We start from the raw sequence: 15,778 nt of genomic DNA on the forward strand, positions 1-15,778 counted from the left end.
TGACGTGATATATGCCGAATTTCCTCTTTTCTCCATCTTTAACCACTTTCAGACCGGACCAATTTGCTGGTCAAAGACCAGACCACTTTTTGCGATTCGGCACTGCGTCGCTTTAACTGACAATTGCGCGGTCGTGCGACGTGGCTCCCAAGCAAAATTGACATCCTTTTTTTCCCACAGAGCTTTCTTTTGGTGGCATTTGATCACCCCTGCAGTTTTAATTTTTTGCGCTATAAACAAAAATAGAGCGACAATTTTGAAAAAAACACATTATTTTTTACTTTTTGTTATAATAAATATCCCCCAAAAATATATAAAAAAAATTTTTTTCCCTCAGTTTAGGCCGATACGTATTCTTCTACATATTTGTGGTAAAAAAATAAATCGCAATAAGCGATTATTGATTGATTTGCGCAAAAGTTATAGCGTTTACAAAATAGGGATAGTTTTATAGCATTTTTATTAATAATTTTTTTATTTTTTTTTACTAGTAATGGCGCCGATCAGTGATTTTTATTGTGACTGCGACATTGTGGGGGACCCATCGGACATTTTTGACATTTTTGGGACCATTGTCATTTATACAGTAATCACTGCTATACAAATGCAGTGATTCCTGTGTAAATGACACTGGCAGTGAAGGGGTTAACCAGTGGGTGGCAGTGTAGGGGTTAAGTGTTCCTAGGGGTGTGTTACTAACTGTGGGGGGGCTGGGCTTTCATTTAGTGAACACTGATCTCTGCTCCAATCACTTGGAGCAGAGATCAGTGTCACTAGTTGCTAGGCAGAATGAAGAAATGCTGTTTACAACGGCATTTCTTCATTTGGCCGCTCCGTGAGACGATCGCGGGGATGCCCACGGCGATCGAGTCCGCGGGTCCCGCGACCGGACTCACGGGGGTCCCGACCAGCGCGCTCCCGATGGCAGGGCGGCAAATTTAAAGGGACGTGCATGTACGCCCATTTGCCTGCCCGTGCCATCCTGTCGACGTACATCGTCGGCAAGTGGTTAATCGGTTTCCCTCCCTCCCCCACTTTTTTTCCCCCCTCCTTTCCAGTTGATTTGAAACAATTAGATCTGCTCTTTGCGATTTTAGTATGGCGGCATTTTGTGGGGATGCTTGGAATGGTCTCATGACAAAAATTCGGTCCTCTAGAAAAGACGCTAGCATCACTGATGCGGATTTGGATCGTTCATTTATGAGACTACAATGTCTTCTGGAATGTAAAGCACGAATTTATTGGCACAAAATTTATTTTGAAAAATATTCTGAACATCAGGTTGTTCCTTGGGGCCTGAGAGTCCAAATTTTTGCTAATATAAGAAAAGTGATTCCTTGAAAAAGTCTTGGGAGGACAACCTGCAAGGCTGTTCCTTCCAAATGATTTCCATTATAATTAACATGAACTAGAGTTGGAACAACTTGATCTCCAGATTACTAATTGGTATGAAGAAAACGACATTCTAGTTGATCCTGAACGCTTTACTTTGCAAGAAAATAAATTGCGAACACATCTTGAGCACTACACTTGAGACATCATTAATGTAAAGGACGCCAAGTTCCTTCGTGACAAATCCGCCTATGACAACAATTATGCATATAAGTGGCATAACTTAAACACCACTCCTAATAAAAAAAACATCCACTTCTAATGCACCTCATATGGACCGTAATATGCCTAATGTTGCTTCTTTTTCTTCCAGCACTTCCACCTCCTACAGAGATATATCCCAGGAAAGGATTCCAAAGAAAAGGAAGGGGGACCGTTTGGACACATCCACCACCCCATCAACTCACATTTCTGGTACGGCACCACGACTCTACGGTTCGTTCTAAACTTTCCAATTCACAGGTTTCCACTCCTTTGCCATTAGTGAGCTCTCGCTCTGGCCCCGTTACACAACTCGCACTGGCTACACCAGCACCTCCTTCACTCTCTCATAACACTCACTCTGCTTCTATGATTCGTAGAGTAAGTGAGCCTACACTTTCTTTGATGTTTCCCTTAAGCTCTCAGTCTATTGACCCTCATATTGCACCTATTTTTTTTAGTCAAAACCCTGGAACCCAAATTGGGCATTCGTGCAACAAATCATATCGGAAATTAAGAATCTTGAATTAGACGAACATGAACCATACAATTTATCCCCTAAACACAGTCAAGCTCTCAGAGATCTTCAAAACAACCCTGACTTTGTAATTAAACCTGCAGACAAGGGAGGGAATGTCTGTGTCATGGATGCAGGGGCATATAAAAAGATGTGCTTTGACATCCTTGGCAACAGACATTGGTACCGCCCCGTCTCTAAATCAATTGTCGACAATTCTAATGCACAATATTACCAAATGATCTTTAGGGCCTACCAATTAGGCATTATAGACCTGAACAATTGGAAATATCTTAACGTTAAATATCCCAAAATTCCCACCTCCTATTCTTTGCCCAAATTGCATAAGCCCATGATTAATCCCCCAGACCGACCAATTGTTTCTGGCGGTCAAGGATTAACGGAGAATGCTAGCGCACTTGACAAATATCTTTTTCCACATGTACTATCCTCATCTTCTTATGTTAAGGATACCATTGATCTATTACGCATCTTAGAAGGCAAACAACTTCCCTTGAACACCTGGTTGGTGGCCTTGGAGGTTGAATGCCTATACAATTCCATTCCACATGAAAAAGGAATTCAAGTTATTCAGGCCCAACTTAGTGAATGGGGTTTGGCCTTTGAAGCATATGGTGGATTTGTTCTCCAGCTCCTGGAGTTCATTCTTACACACAATTTTTTTGTGTTTGACTCTTCCCACTTCCTCCAGGTACAGGGTGTGGCAATGGGCACTAAGTGTGCCCCTTCTTATGCCAACCTCTACCTGGGGGGGTGGGAAAGGGATATTTTTGCCAATGACCAACTCTAATCTGACCAGACATATTTTGGGCTGGCATCGATATATCGATGATGTTCTTTTATTTTCGACAGGTACTGGAGATGAACCGAGGTTGTTTTTTGATGAACTAACCAATAACAATTTCAATCTGAGGTTTACTATGGAACATAGTCAATCTAAGATCGAATTTTTGGACTTGCAAATTAAGATAGACAACAGTGGTAGACTTAGTTCATCCCCGTATCAAACCTTTTTTCAGGAAACACCATTTTGCAAGCTTCCAGTGCCCACCCCCAACCGTTACTGAACAGCATTCCATATAGCCAGTATCTTCGTCTTCGACGAAACTGTACTTTGGATGCGGACTTCCATTTGGCTGCGAAAGATCTATTTACTAGACTTAATCAGCGAGGCTATAGTAAGTCACTCTTAAAACGTACTTTCAATAAAGTGGTTAACCTTAATAGAACTGAGCTAATTTTTTTTTTAAAAACTCCCACTAATGATCAACCAATCCGGATAATTACTCATTATTCAAGACAACATTCCCAAATGAAAGAACTTCTGAAGTACTGGCCTCTTCTTTTGGCAGATGAGACAATCCAGAAATATATTAAGCCCTATCCCCAACTCACTTATCGAAGATCCTCATCTATGAAGGATCGCTTGGTTACCAGTCATTTTGTGTCTAAACAAAGTACCAAGGTCACCAGGAAGGGTACCTTCTCCTGTGGATCTTGTGACGTTTGTCAATTCATTTCTAATTCTCCCTATGTTTCCTTGGCCAATGGATCCTAACACACTATTAAATACAATGTTACCTGTAAAACCCCATTGGGATAGTTTATTTAGCCAAATGTTCTTGCGGATGTTTCTACATCGGCAAAACGAAACGTCCTTTCTTTAAACGTATCAGAGATCATGTTACCCCTTTTGAAACGTCAGTGTACCACCGCCCTCAACAGACATATTGGTTATCATCATAATTTCGACTCTAGAGTGGTACAGTTTTCCGCCCTTGAGCATGTACCGATGCATGCCCGGGGCGGAGAAATAGATTCCACCCTACTACAACTTGAAACTAAATGGATATACAATTTAGATGCCACCAAGTACCCTGGACTAAATGAATATATTACTTTCAAACATTTTTTATAATCTATGACAGACATACTCAAGCTTAGCTCTACTTAATAACCAGCCATGCTTACCGTATTTTTACCGGAATAGTCGGAGGTAAAAGGAAAGAATCCCCCCCCCCTTTTTTTCTTCTCACAATTATCTCTTTTTACACATTTTTCTGTTTCTGTGACTAAAATTTATGTAATTATACTGTTCTGTAATCTCTATTAATTATGTACTGCATTGTATGTTAACTATTTGCACTACAATCATTTTTTTGCTACTTATTTTTGGACTATCTGTAATCTGGTCATTGTTTTCTTTAACATATTTGTCCCAATATTTTATCCTTGTATAATCAAGCTACATAGTTCCTTATTGAGTATTGCCTGGTTCTGTATCTGGTAATCTGCTATTTTCACTATATTCGGATTTGATTATACTGTCTGCTTAATCAGTAGGCAGCATCTCTCTTCCATTTTTTGATTAATTCTTTATTTGACTATATTTCAATTTTTTTGCTTTTGTTGCCCCCGTTCTCTCTTCCTTCCTGCCCGACTTGCTGATTGAGGTCCCTTCGGGTGGACCGGCCTTTCTCACATTTTTGGTGCCTGTATGGACGCCCCGGGTACTGATCTGTGGAAACAGTACCCGTTAATACATACACTGTGGTCACTGGCATCTAGCGCCGTGCCATTGCTTTCACTCCCCCATCCGGTATATTCCATCCTATTTTACTTTGCACTGTTATTGCTGACATTCACGTCAATCACGCTGTTGTTGTGACGACGCGATGTCAGCTGCAAAGTATTCTGGGGATTGTAGGCTTGGGTCATGTATCGGGCGCTTGCGCAGTGTGATGTTTAGTCCGCTCTCTGTCGGAGTCCACATTTGGCGCATGCGCAGTGTGGTGTTGAGTTCGCTCGCTGTCGGCGTCCACGTTTGAACGCCAGAGTGGGGGGTATACAAGACCCTTGAATCACAGGCTGGTTGCCGGCTCTGCAGGGATGCCGATTCAATATGCGTGCTGAACGAAGGTTAGTAATCAGGTCGAGGCTGGGTTTGATCCACACTTCCTCAGCCTCTCCCGTTGTTGGATATTTCAAGTTATTTGATTTTTTTTTTCTTTTTTGTACTGATAGGGGCTTCATTGCGCCCATTGTTTTGCCTTTGCTTAGGCTAGGCTTTTCTGTCGGATACCAATTACTGATCCTGGTTATTCAACCAACATAGAACCCCCTATTGGGTTCAGGTGATTTTATTTATAGTTCAATTAAACTTACGCACCTCCATTTATCATAGGCCCCTTATCTAATGAGGCTGTGCATTTTTGTACTCTTGTATGCATTTAGGTTGGTTGAGAGCGCATTTATTTCATCTCAAATCTTTCTAAAATCTTGGCATTCCTGCTCCATGTAGTATTCCCACATTAACCCTTTATTTGGTATGTACGAGGTGATATTTTCCGCGTTTATACCATTACATGTAGCTTTAATCTTTTTTATAAATTTTGTGCTGATTGGTTTTTCCTCTACCCCCTGCAGTCACCATTGGTGATATATAGGGCTGGACGTTACCCCCCGTTGAGTGTTTCACCAGTCGTAGGCTTGGAGGTGAGCCGGGGGTATGTATTTAACCATTAAATATCTCTCTATGGAATTCATACCCTATCTCCCATGTGTCCATCTTTAGATTCAATTGTTTACATTTAGAGCTTACCTTGATTAAGGCCCAGGCGGTATTCATCTAATCTATTTTGTACAATAATTGTTTGTTATTTATAGTTTTTGCTCTAAAAGGGCAAATGACTAAGGGTCGCATAAGAGCCAAGCAGTGGGGCTTCAAGCGCAACAGCAGCGTTGTCTTTAGACTGCACAAACCACCAGCGAACCATCACAAGGGCGGCCACCCAGTAGTAAAGCACAAGATGTGGGAGAGCTAAACCACCACGATCAAGCGGAAGATACAAAACCGACTTGGCAATTACAAGAATGTGTCCAGCCCACACAATAGGTAATTGTTTTGTCCAGTGTGATGAAAAAGGATTTGTAAAGGGCAGCAGAAAATATATATATAGGTGTGTGTCTAAGTAGATCTGGCGTGGAAGGAACACTGCATTTCATAAAAAGAACATTATACCAACAGTAAAATATGGTGGTGGTAGCGTGATGGTCTGGGGCTGTTTTGCTGCTTCAGGACCTGGAAGATGTGCCGTGATAAAAGGAACTATGAATTCTGCTGTCTACCAAGAGATCCTGAAGGAGAATGTCCGACCATCTGTTCGTGTACTCAAGCTGAAACGAACTTGGGTTCTGCAGCAGGACAATGATCCTAAAACACACCAAGTCCACCACCGAATGGCTGAAGAAAAACAAAATGAAGACTTTGGAGTGGCCTAGCCAAAGTCCTGACCTGAATCCTATTGAGATGTTGTGGTATGACCTTAAAAAGGCCGTTCATGCTCGAAAACCCTCTGAATTAACTGAATTAGGACAATTCTGCAAAGATGAGTGGGCCAAAATTCCTCCAGGACGCTGTAAAAGCCTCATTGCACGTTATCGCAAACGCTTGGTTGCAGTTGTTGCTGCTAAGGGTGGCCCAACCAGTTATTAGGTTTAGGGGGAAATCACTTTTTCACACAGGGCCATGATGGTTTGGATTTTTTTTCACCTTTAATAATAAACACCTTCATTTACAAATTGCATTTTGTGTTTACTTGTGTTGTCCTTGACTATTGTTTAAATTGGTTTGAAGTTCCGAAACACTTAAGTGTGACAATATAGTGACACACTATAGACAATGCAAAGGAACAGGAAATGAGGAAGGGGGCAAACACTTTTTCACACCACTGTGTATACATATATATATATACACACACACATACACACACACTATATATATATATATATATATATATATATATATATATATATATATATATATATATAAAATTTACCCAACCGAAGGGGAGAGATTTCCATGTGGAGCAATTGCTAATGAAGGTGTGAAGCAGTGGGAGAGAGCCATCGGTCACAAAACAAGATTACGTTGGACCTCCACACCTAAGTAACGAAATTTCATCATAACCTTAAGTGGAGCAAAGGGGATTGTGGGGGTAGGATTTGAGGAGAGAGGGAACACCAGAAACGTCAAGGTGGAGTGGAGGGAAGAGTCAAGATCCCCCAGGTACAACAGGGTGCCTTTCATGTACCGCAATATTCTTTCTTTCCAGGTACCCACAGGCAACCCTCACCGAGCAGATAAGAGAAGCAAGGGGTTTGAGTGCTATGGCAAAGAGCCATGGAGAAAGTAGGCAGCCCTGCCTAGTACCTCAGAGTATAGAAACAGAAGAGGACAGCATAGAATTGGTACCAACACAGGCAGTTGGGGCACAGTATAGGGAACAAATCCATGAAATGAAAGTAGAACTTTAGCCAAATTTCGGAAGGAGCTCCCAAAGGTACTCCCATTCCACGCAGTCCAGCACCTTTTCAGGGTCTAGTGAAACCCAACACACCATCATCCCTCCCTGGCCCAGACATATTTGTAAAAAGTCTCCTAATATTAATATCAGTGCCCTTACCAGTTATAAAACCCATCTGATCTGCTTGTACTAGAGTGGAAGAGAGACTCCCCAAGGCATTTCATCTCAGGGTCAATAATCCAGAACAACCCCCAAAGACGTTCTGATGGAGCAACAGAGCGGTGGAAACAGAGCATCAATGGAGCATGGTCTGAAACCATCACTGAAGTATGGAAAAACAAGACTCGAGCCAGAACCAAGGGATTCGTGTACATCAAGTCAATTTGAGGCATAGATTTATGGGTAGCAGAGTGGCACATAAAGTGCTGAAATCTGGGTATTTCCATTGCCAAACATGAGTTGATATCCCTCCACCCACCTAGTCAAATCAGAATCAGAAGGTATATCTGGATGGAGCTCTCTCATAGCAGGATCGGGAATCATGTTATTTACCTGCCAGCAAAAAGTGTGTAGGGTAGGTAGCCAGGAGAGAAACCAATTAAGTAACTGCATCGAGGCGGGAGGAGGTATACACAGACCAACAATAACCAGTTTCACACAATCAATCAAGGCATGTACAACAAACTAGCCTTTAGGGTTCAGTTTGAGATGGAGCAAAGTGAATAGAAAGGATTTGTGGAGGAGAATGCAGCCTCCTTGAGCACAAGAATAATATGTAGCGTAATAGAAGCCCACCCAAACCTTTTTTAGACTCACTCTACGGCCTATGAAATTGATCTCTACATATACAAATATGACCATTGTAGAACTTCAAAAATTGCAACACTAAGGAACGTTTAATGGGAGAGCGTTAATAGCTGTAGAAAAAAAAAAAAAAAAAGTAAAAAAGCTGAGCCGAATACGCAAGGCAAATAAACCTTAAAGTGCATTCCATAGAGCAGAATACTGGTACAAAAAAAAAAAGAAAAATGCAAGATCTACTTTTTTTTATAGAAAGTAGAGGTACCATAAAACAAAAAAGATCCACCCCCAAAACAGTCCAACACTCCCCAAAACTGGAGTAGGTTTTATTCTCCAAACCAAACAAGGTGAAACCATGGGGGTAAATGTTCAAGATAGGCAAGGTTTCAAAGGCGCAACTGCGCATTGAAAAAGGATGCCACCTAGTAAAGCCGTGCGGGTCTCTCAAACAGCGTTGAGGACACAAGCTTAAAAAAGAACTCCGTTATCTGTAGAAGGGAAGTTGTAGAGTAAAGGGAGAATCAGACAGCTCATGTGGTGCGCAGGCACACAAGGGCAAGAATATGTTCAGGTCAATGATGAAATGGAACAGGAGAAAAGTTGCATATGACCTGTGAAACAGACGCATCTCAGCGTGCTGAGTGCAAAGATCAGGATCCTCCGTCAGAAAAAACATAACACAACATGGAAACAAATTAACCATCCGACAGGGAAGAGAGATGAGGCGATAACAAAAAGCTGGTATAGTCTCCACCCAGGAAGCATCTTCAGGTGAGGCAAAAAATCTTATGGCTCCGCCATCCTGAACACAAAGTTTCGCTGGGAACAGCATACTATAGGTCACACCTTTAGCGTAGAGCTGGGCTTTAACAGCATCAAAATGATCTGTGGAGGCATTGCGTCACCACTGAATAGTCAGCGAACATCAGTTTCACTTTTTTTATACCGACTCCCCTGGAGATCTGTCCCCTTGAAGTGCCAAGTCGCGGTCACGATAGTTGAGGAGCTTAAATCTAAAAAGGTGCTCGGTGGGGCGCCTGGAGGGTCTTGTACCGCTGGCATGCAATGGGCCCCCTCCACCACAAATAAACTAGAGAACATAGCCTGCGAAAGCAGAGTACAAAGCAGGCTTTCATGGAATCTAGCGGGGTCCGCACCTTCCGGCCCCTCTGGGATGGCAATGCAAAAGGTTAATTTTGCCGATTTCCATTTTTGGCATCTTCAGCTCTGGCCTCCAAGGCTTTGACCTTGAGCTTCAGGGTATGCAGGGTGCCAATGTGGTCTAGTGGTGTCAGCCATAGCCATCCGGTCCTGGAAACCATATCACGGTCAAGGCCAATATCTGTCTGCAGCTGCTCAATTTAGTTTGTGAGCACTGTTTGGCAGTTATTAATTGCAGTCCTGACAGCTGCGAGGCCTGCTGGAGAGGCAGCAGTCACAGGATCCAGCACAGGCTGTGATGCCACGTGGCCAGAGGGAGCGCAGCATGCTCGCGCTCATGAGGTTGAAGCAGATTTCTGTTTTCCTGCTTTCTTTCTGGGAGATCCTAGCTTGCCTCTGGGCATACGAGACGCAGCAGGGAAGAAAGGAGTTGGATGGTGGTTCGTGGACCTAGTCTGCACTGAGGGAACAAGCCCGATCAGATATAGCTCCTTTCTACAGCTCTGGTCCAGGCACCATCTTGAACACCTTTAAATGATTCATATCAATGTTCGCAACCATCACAGCATATTGTTTACCTATAGCCTGATCCAAAACTTTCCTCTTTTCCTACCCTCAGTAAAAATGGCGAGAACATCTAGATTTTGGAAACATTTCAACAGCACAATGTCTGCTGAGAGCACAGCTGCAATTGGCAAATATTGTGGGGGAAAAAAAAAAAAAAAAAAAAAAAAAAAATCAAAAATTTTCCAAATGCTACAATAATGACAAAACACATCCTTGCATGTCAGAGGTGCCCTAAAGACATTTAAAAGCATTTTATGGAATTAAATGAGGACCATAATGAAAGCATAAGTAGATTTTTCCCTCATTCCAGAAACACACTACTGCTTCTGGATCACCACAAAAGTGTTTCTTCACAAGCTACATCCGTAAGGAAGTGATCCTCACAAAAATACACAATCCCTTCATTTATAGATAGATTTTCTCCTGATTTTTCAGGTGTCAATTTATAAAGTTCTTGCAAGAGCAATATATGCTTCTGGATCAGCATTGTCAATAACTGAAAATGCATAATGGCAAGAAGCTTTTAAATTATGGGGGACAGGGGTGGTAACCTGTTCTCAAATGTAGGTAAAATGTTCTGAACATATACAGTCCTTGTTATTCCATTTGTAATATACAGTGCCTTGCGAAAGTATTCGGCCCCCTTGAACTTTTCAACCTTTTGCCACATTTCAGGCTTCAAACAAAGATATACATTTTTAATTTTTTGTGAAGAATCACCAACAAGTGGGACACAATTGTGAAGTGGAACGAAATCTATTGGTTAATTTAAACTTTTTTAGCAGATAAAAAACTGAAAAGTGGTGCGTACAAAATTATTCAGCCCCTTTACTTTCAGTGCAGCAAACTCACTCCAGAAGTTCAGCGAGGATCTCTGAATGATCCAATGTTGTCCTAAATGACTGATGGTGATAAATAGAATCCACCTGTGTGTAATCAAGTCTCTGTATAAATGCACCTGCTCTGTGATAGTCTCAGGGTTCTGTTGAAAGCGCAGAGAGCATCATGAAGACCAAGGAACACACCAGGCAGGTCCGTAATACTGTTGTGGAGAAGTTTAAAGCCGGATTTGGATACAAAAAGATTTCCCAAGCTTTAAACATCCCAAGGAGCACTGTGCAAGCGATCATTTTGAAATGGAAGGAGTATCGGACCACTGCAAATCTACCAAGACCTGGCCGTCCCTCTAAACTTTCAGCTCAGACAAGGAGAAGACTGATCAGAGATGCAGCCAAGAGGCCCATGATCACTCTGGATGAACTGCAGAGAACTACAGCTGAGGTGGGAGAGTCTGTCCATAGGACAACAATCAGTCGTACACTGCACAAATCTAGCCTTTATGGAAGAGTGGCAAGAACAACGCCATTTCTCAAAGATATCCATAAAAAGTCTCGTCTAAAGTTTGCCACAAGCCTCCTGGGAGACACACCAAACATGTGGAAGAAGGTGCTCTGGTCAGATGAAACCAAAATCAAACTTTTTGCCCACAATGCAAAACGATATGTTTGGCGTAAAAGCAACACAGCTCATCACCCTCAACACACCATCCCCACTGTCAAACATGGTGGTGGCAGCATCATGGTTTGGGCCTGCTTTTCTTCAGCAGGGACAGAGAAGATGGTTAAAATTGAGGGGAAGATGGATGCAGCCAAATACAGGACCATTCTGAATGAAAACCTGTTGGAGTCTGCAAAAGACCTGAAACTGGGACGGAGATTTATCTTCCAACAAGACAATGATCCCAAACATACAGCAAAATCTACAAAGGAATGGTTCACAAATAAACGTATTAAGGTGTTAGAATGGCCAAGTCAAAGTCCAAACCTGAATCCAATCGAGAATCTGTGGAAAGAGCTGAAAACTGCTGTTCACAAACGTTCTCCATCCAACCTCACTGAGTTCAAGCTGTTTTGTAAGGAAGAATGGGCAAGAATTTCAGTCTCTCGATGTGCAAAACTGATAGAGACATACCCCAAGCGACTTGCAGCTGTAATCGCAGCAAAAGGTGGCTCTACAAAGTATTAACGCAAGGGGGGCGAAAAATTTTGCACGCCCCACTTTTCATTTTTTTATTAGTTAAAAAAAGTTTAAAAAAATCCAATAGATTTCGTTCCACTTCACAATTGTGTCCCACTTGTTGGTGATTCTTCACAAAAAATTTAAAATTTATATCTTTATGTTTGAAGCCTGAAATGTGGCAAAAGGTTGAAAAGTTCAAGGGGGCCGAATACTTTCGCAAGGCACTGTAAAATACAATTATAAAAAAGGAAGTTACATTTACTGTACACTGCGGTTTACATTCCCAGTGTAACAAGTTGACTTTCACTTAGTAAAAAACTGCTGTTTTGTTTTTTTCCTCCAAAAAATTTTTTTTTAATTCACACACACACACACACACACACACACACACACACACACACACACACACACACACACACACACACACACTTTTCCCATGGCTTCAAAATTTCAGGAAATTTTACATCTCTAGCTGGAACAGGTTCATATGCATACAATTAGAACTGCCCTTCTTTACACCATACCAAAATATTTGGGTAGCAGTTTGCAATCAGGAGAAACCACGCACTATAGAATACAGAGCCTGTTTACTACATTTGGAAAAAATTTTTAAAATGGGAGGTGTTGCCCAAAATGGTGAAATTATTTTCTTCACCACCAGCCCACCCCAAATTAAAAGAGCACAATGATCACTATAGGCAACAGTTCTTCCCATTTTAATATTATATATGCATAGATCACCTGGTCTTCCCCTTAATGTAGCCAGACACAGGAAAGTACTTTCTTGCCTATAAAGTTTAAATTCTGACACTAGCACTATTTATATATAAAGGGAAGCTAACTGAATACATAACAAAGACACTAGCAGTGATATTGCTGAATAAACAGTTCTTCAAGGAAGAAATACTAAATACTTATCTGGTACATCTGAAGTAACTATTGACACTAAACGGTTAGGATCATTAGAATTTTTTCATCAAGTCAGCCCATGCTAGATTACCTGCAAATTTACATATACAGTGTTCTGTATAGCCACCACACTGCTCCCTACTTAACTGCATTGCCCCATTTGCTGTGCTGCAGAAATCAGAGAAATCTTGGCTATGATGTATGGGTGTACCGTTCCTCCTGGCTCCCACAATGCGCTGCTGTGTGCCTGACTAACAGAAGGTTAGGCCCGTACACTGCCTAAGGCCATGGACCCCCCCCCCCCCCCAACAAGGCCAGAAACCAGGCACCCCTAACTTTTTGAAAATACATTTCAGGCGATTCAGTTCTAGTATTATCAGGCAAACAAAGACATCAGATGTAGAGGGAGAGCCATCACTGTTCTGGTGGAATCTAGTACAAGATTTTCACTATACACCATCAGTTGCCAATTAGTTTGCATTTTAGAAATTTAACGCAGGTGCGTTTTTTAGCACAGGATATGGCAGCAGAATACTGTGTTTTGCTTGTCAACTGTGTGTACCTTAAAAGATGAAGTGTTGATTATGGTACAAAAAACATGATTCAGCAACAAAACAGACAAAGCCAGCGGAATATCTTACCAAGTAGCTATCATCATGAAATGCGTAGTGTAAGCTTGGAATCCACTGTGTGTCTCCTTTCACCAAAACATCCCTTTCTTCACGGAAACAAGCAGTCTGCAGAACAGAACATTGTTATTTTTAAAATAAATTGTATAGAATTTGCCTAATTTGCTACATTCTTGGTTAGTTGTGATGACCTCTTATTTGCTAATCATCTTCCTTCCATCATCCCCAATGTTTAGCGGTTAGTTAGTATTTAGCTGGTCTGTACCCTACCAGATATATTTTATTGAAACACAAGGTATTGGTGAAGGCACTTTTTGGGCGACGTGTTTTACTTGCAATCCCTTCACCCCCAACTATGAATTTTAGTTACGTCTAGTCCGTAATAGAGTGCACACAAATGGTTAATCTTCACAGAAAATATGTAAAAGGTGACCTAACACTGGACCCCTTCCCCACCCTTGGTTCCTGTTGTGCTGGCCTCTGGTGATCCTGAACGGTCAGGGCTCTTTGAAGCCGGTCCACTGGTTTGGGGATTTGAAATGTACACTCTCTCGTCTCCATCCAGCACTGCAAGGACAGACCAGGCGGATTCTGATTAGTCGGTGGCATCCATGTGATACTGACCAATTAGATTAGGATCGCCATTACAGACCATTACAGCAGGGACAGGGGGTCCAGTGTTAGCTCACCGTTACAGATTTTCTGTAAAGATGAACAAATACTTTAAACCAGGTTTTAAAGAGTGGGAGGAAAGGAAAGCACACAGAAAAAACACTCGGGCACTTCTGTGCATGTTCACATAGGCACTCCCTTGTGGGTGCCAGTATTTGTGTTTTCTAACCTAATTCACCCACAGCCATCAACATGTCAATTTATGTCTAGATGATCAATGTATGCAACTGCCATTACTGGTTATGAAAGGACAATTGTGTTAAAGCATTATGTAGACTCTTCAGCGTTTTACATGTAAAAGATCAGCTTGATGTAAATAAACTTATTGTGTACATGTTGCAGTCATATTCGCTCATTACATAAACAGAGTCTGCAAAAATATGGAAGACCCAGCATATAAAAAGGAAAAAGTGTCACACCAAAAATGTCTAAGTAAGCGGTATTAAATTGCACATTTTCCAATTCTTAGATATGATTGCATTTGTTTACTTTTATGGTTTTTTCTTTTATTTTCACCTGGCGATCTGGCCAGTAAGTCTGTTATTTTGCAACTTACTTTAACAGACCAAGCTGCCCAGACAAAGTTGCAGTTAGAATTAGAGGGTTGTGACAAACCTTTTAACACAGAGGGGTGCTTACAATAAACAACTTTTATTCATGTAAAACCTTTATCCCAAGAGGATAGTTTGCTGTAGCTGCTTAGACTAGCAGATTAAGATGAGCTTTATAACACTACCCTCTTCCCAGACTGACAATGCTGCTATCCAAAAGGTGTCTGCTTTACTACTTTATCCAAAATGCAGACACCATATGGCAGGAAGTGTCTTACTCGCAGGATCACCAGGTGAAATAACGTAAAGAAAACCTAAACAAAAAAAAAAATAAAAAATTTGAATATTAAAAAATTTCAGCAATTTAAATCAAAAAGTGAAACTCATTTTACATAGATTCATTACACACAGTGATAGATTTCAAGCATTTCTTTCTTTTAATTTTGATTATGGCTCACAGCTCGTGAAAAAACAAAATTCAGTATCTCAGAAAATTTGAATAGTGTGAAAAAGTTCAATATTGGGCTCATGGTGTCACACTCTAACCAGCCAATTACCGGATCTATCGGCGTATAGCACACGCTTTTCCCCCCTGAAAATAGGGGGAAAATCACGTGTGTGCATTATACACCGATAGGTTGCCTCGGGGGGGGGAGACAAGCGCCACTGGAATTCACTTAGGCATCATCTCCTGTTTATTCGGCTCTCACTAGGCAGTCACACAGTCCCACCACTGGCATTGGACCAACTCCTTTGATAGACAGAACACTGGTCCAATGCCTGTGGCGGAGGCAGGACTGTGTGTGACTGCCAAAGCCAAGTAAAAAGGAGATGGTAGCTCGGTGAATTCCAGCACTGATCCAGATGCATTGATGCATTGATGAGGCTATATGGAATCTGCAGCTGGGCACTGATCAGACTGAATAGTCTGCAGATGGGCATTGATCAGGCTGCATGGAGTCTGCAGATGGGAAAAAATAAGTTTTTTTCCCGGAAACTTCCCTCTTAAAATGAAGGTACATGTTTAACGCC

At 41.6% G+C, this 15,778-nt stretch overlaps 1 protein-coding gene across 2 annotated transcripts in view; it reads right to left on the reverse strand.

The window, feature by feature from the left end:
• The window catches only part of CDC42BPG (CDC42 binding protein kinase gamma), a 304,707-nt gene that overhangs the window by 143,612 nt on the left and 145,317 nt on the right, over window positions 1-15,778 (reverse strand). For both annotated transcript variants that reach the window (XM_077459264.1, XM_077459254.1), the window contains exon 4: window positions 13,536-13,631. In XM_077459264.1, coding sequence (XP_077315390.1) covers window positions 13,536-13,631 — 96 coding nt within the window. The remainder of the gene's footprint in view (window positions 1-13,535; window positions 13,632-15,778) is intronic.

Source organism: Lithobates pipiens, unplaced genomic scaffold (assembly GCF_037356315.1).
Source record: "Lithobates pipiens isolate NorthernLeopardFrog02 unplaced genomic scaffold, aLitPip1_a1.2 Scaffold_10, whole genome shotgun sequence".
Taxonomy (NCBI): domain Eukaryota; kingdom Metazoa; phylum Chordata; class Amphibia; order Anura; family Ranidae; genus Lithobates; species Lithobates pipiens.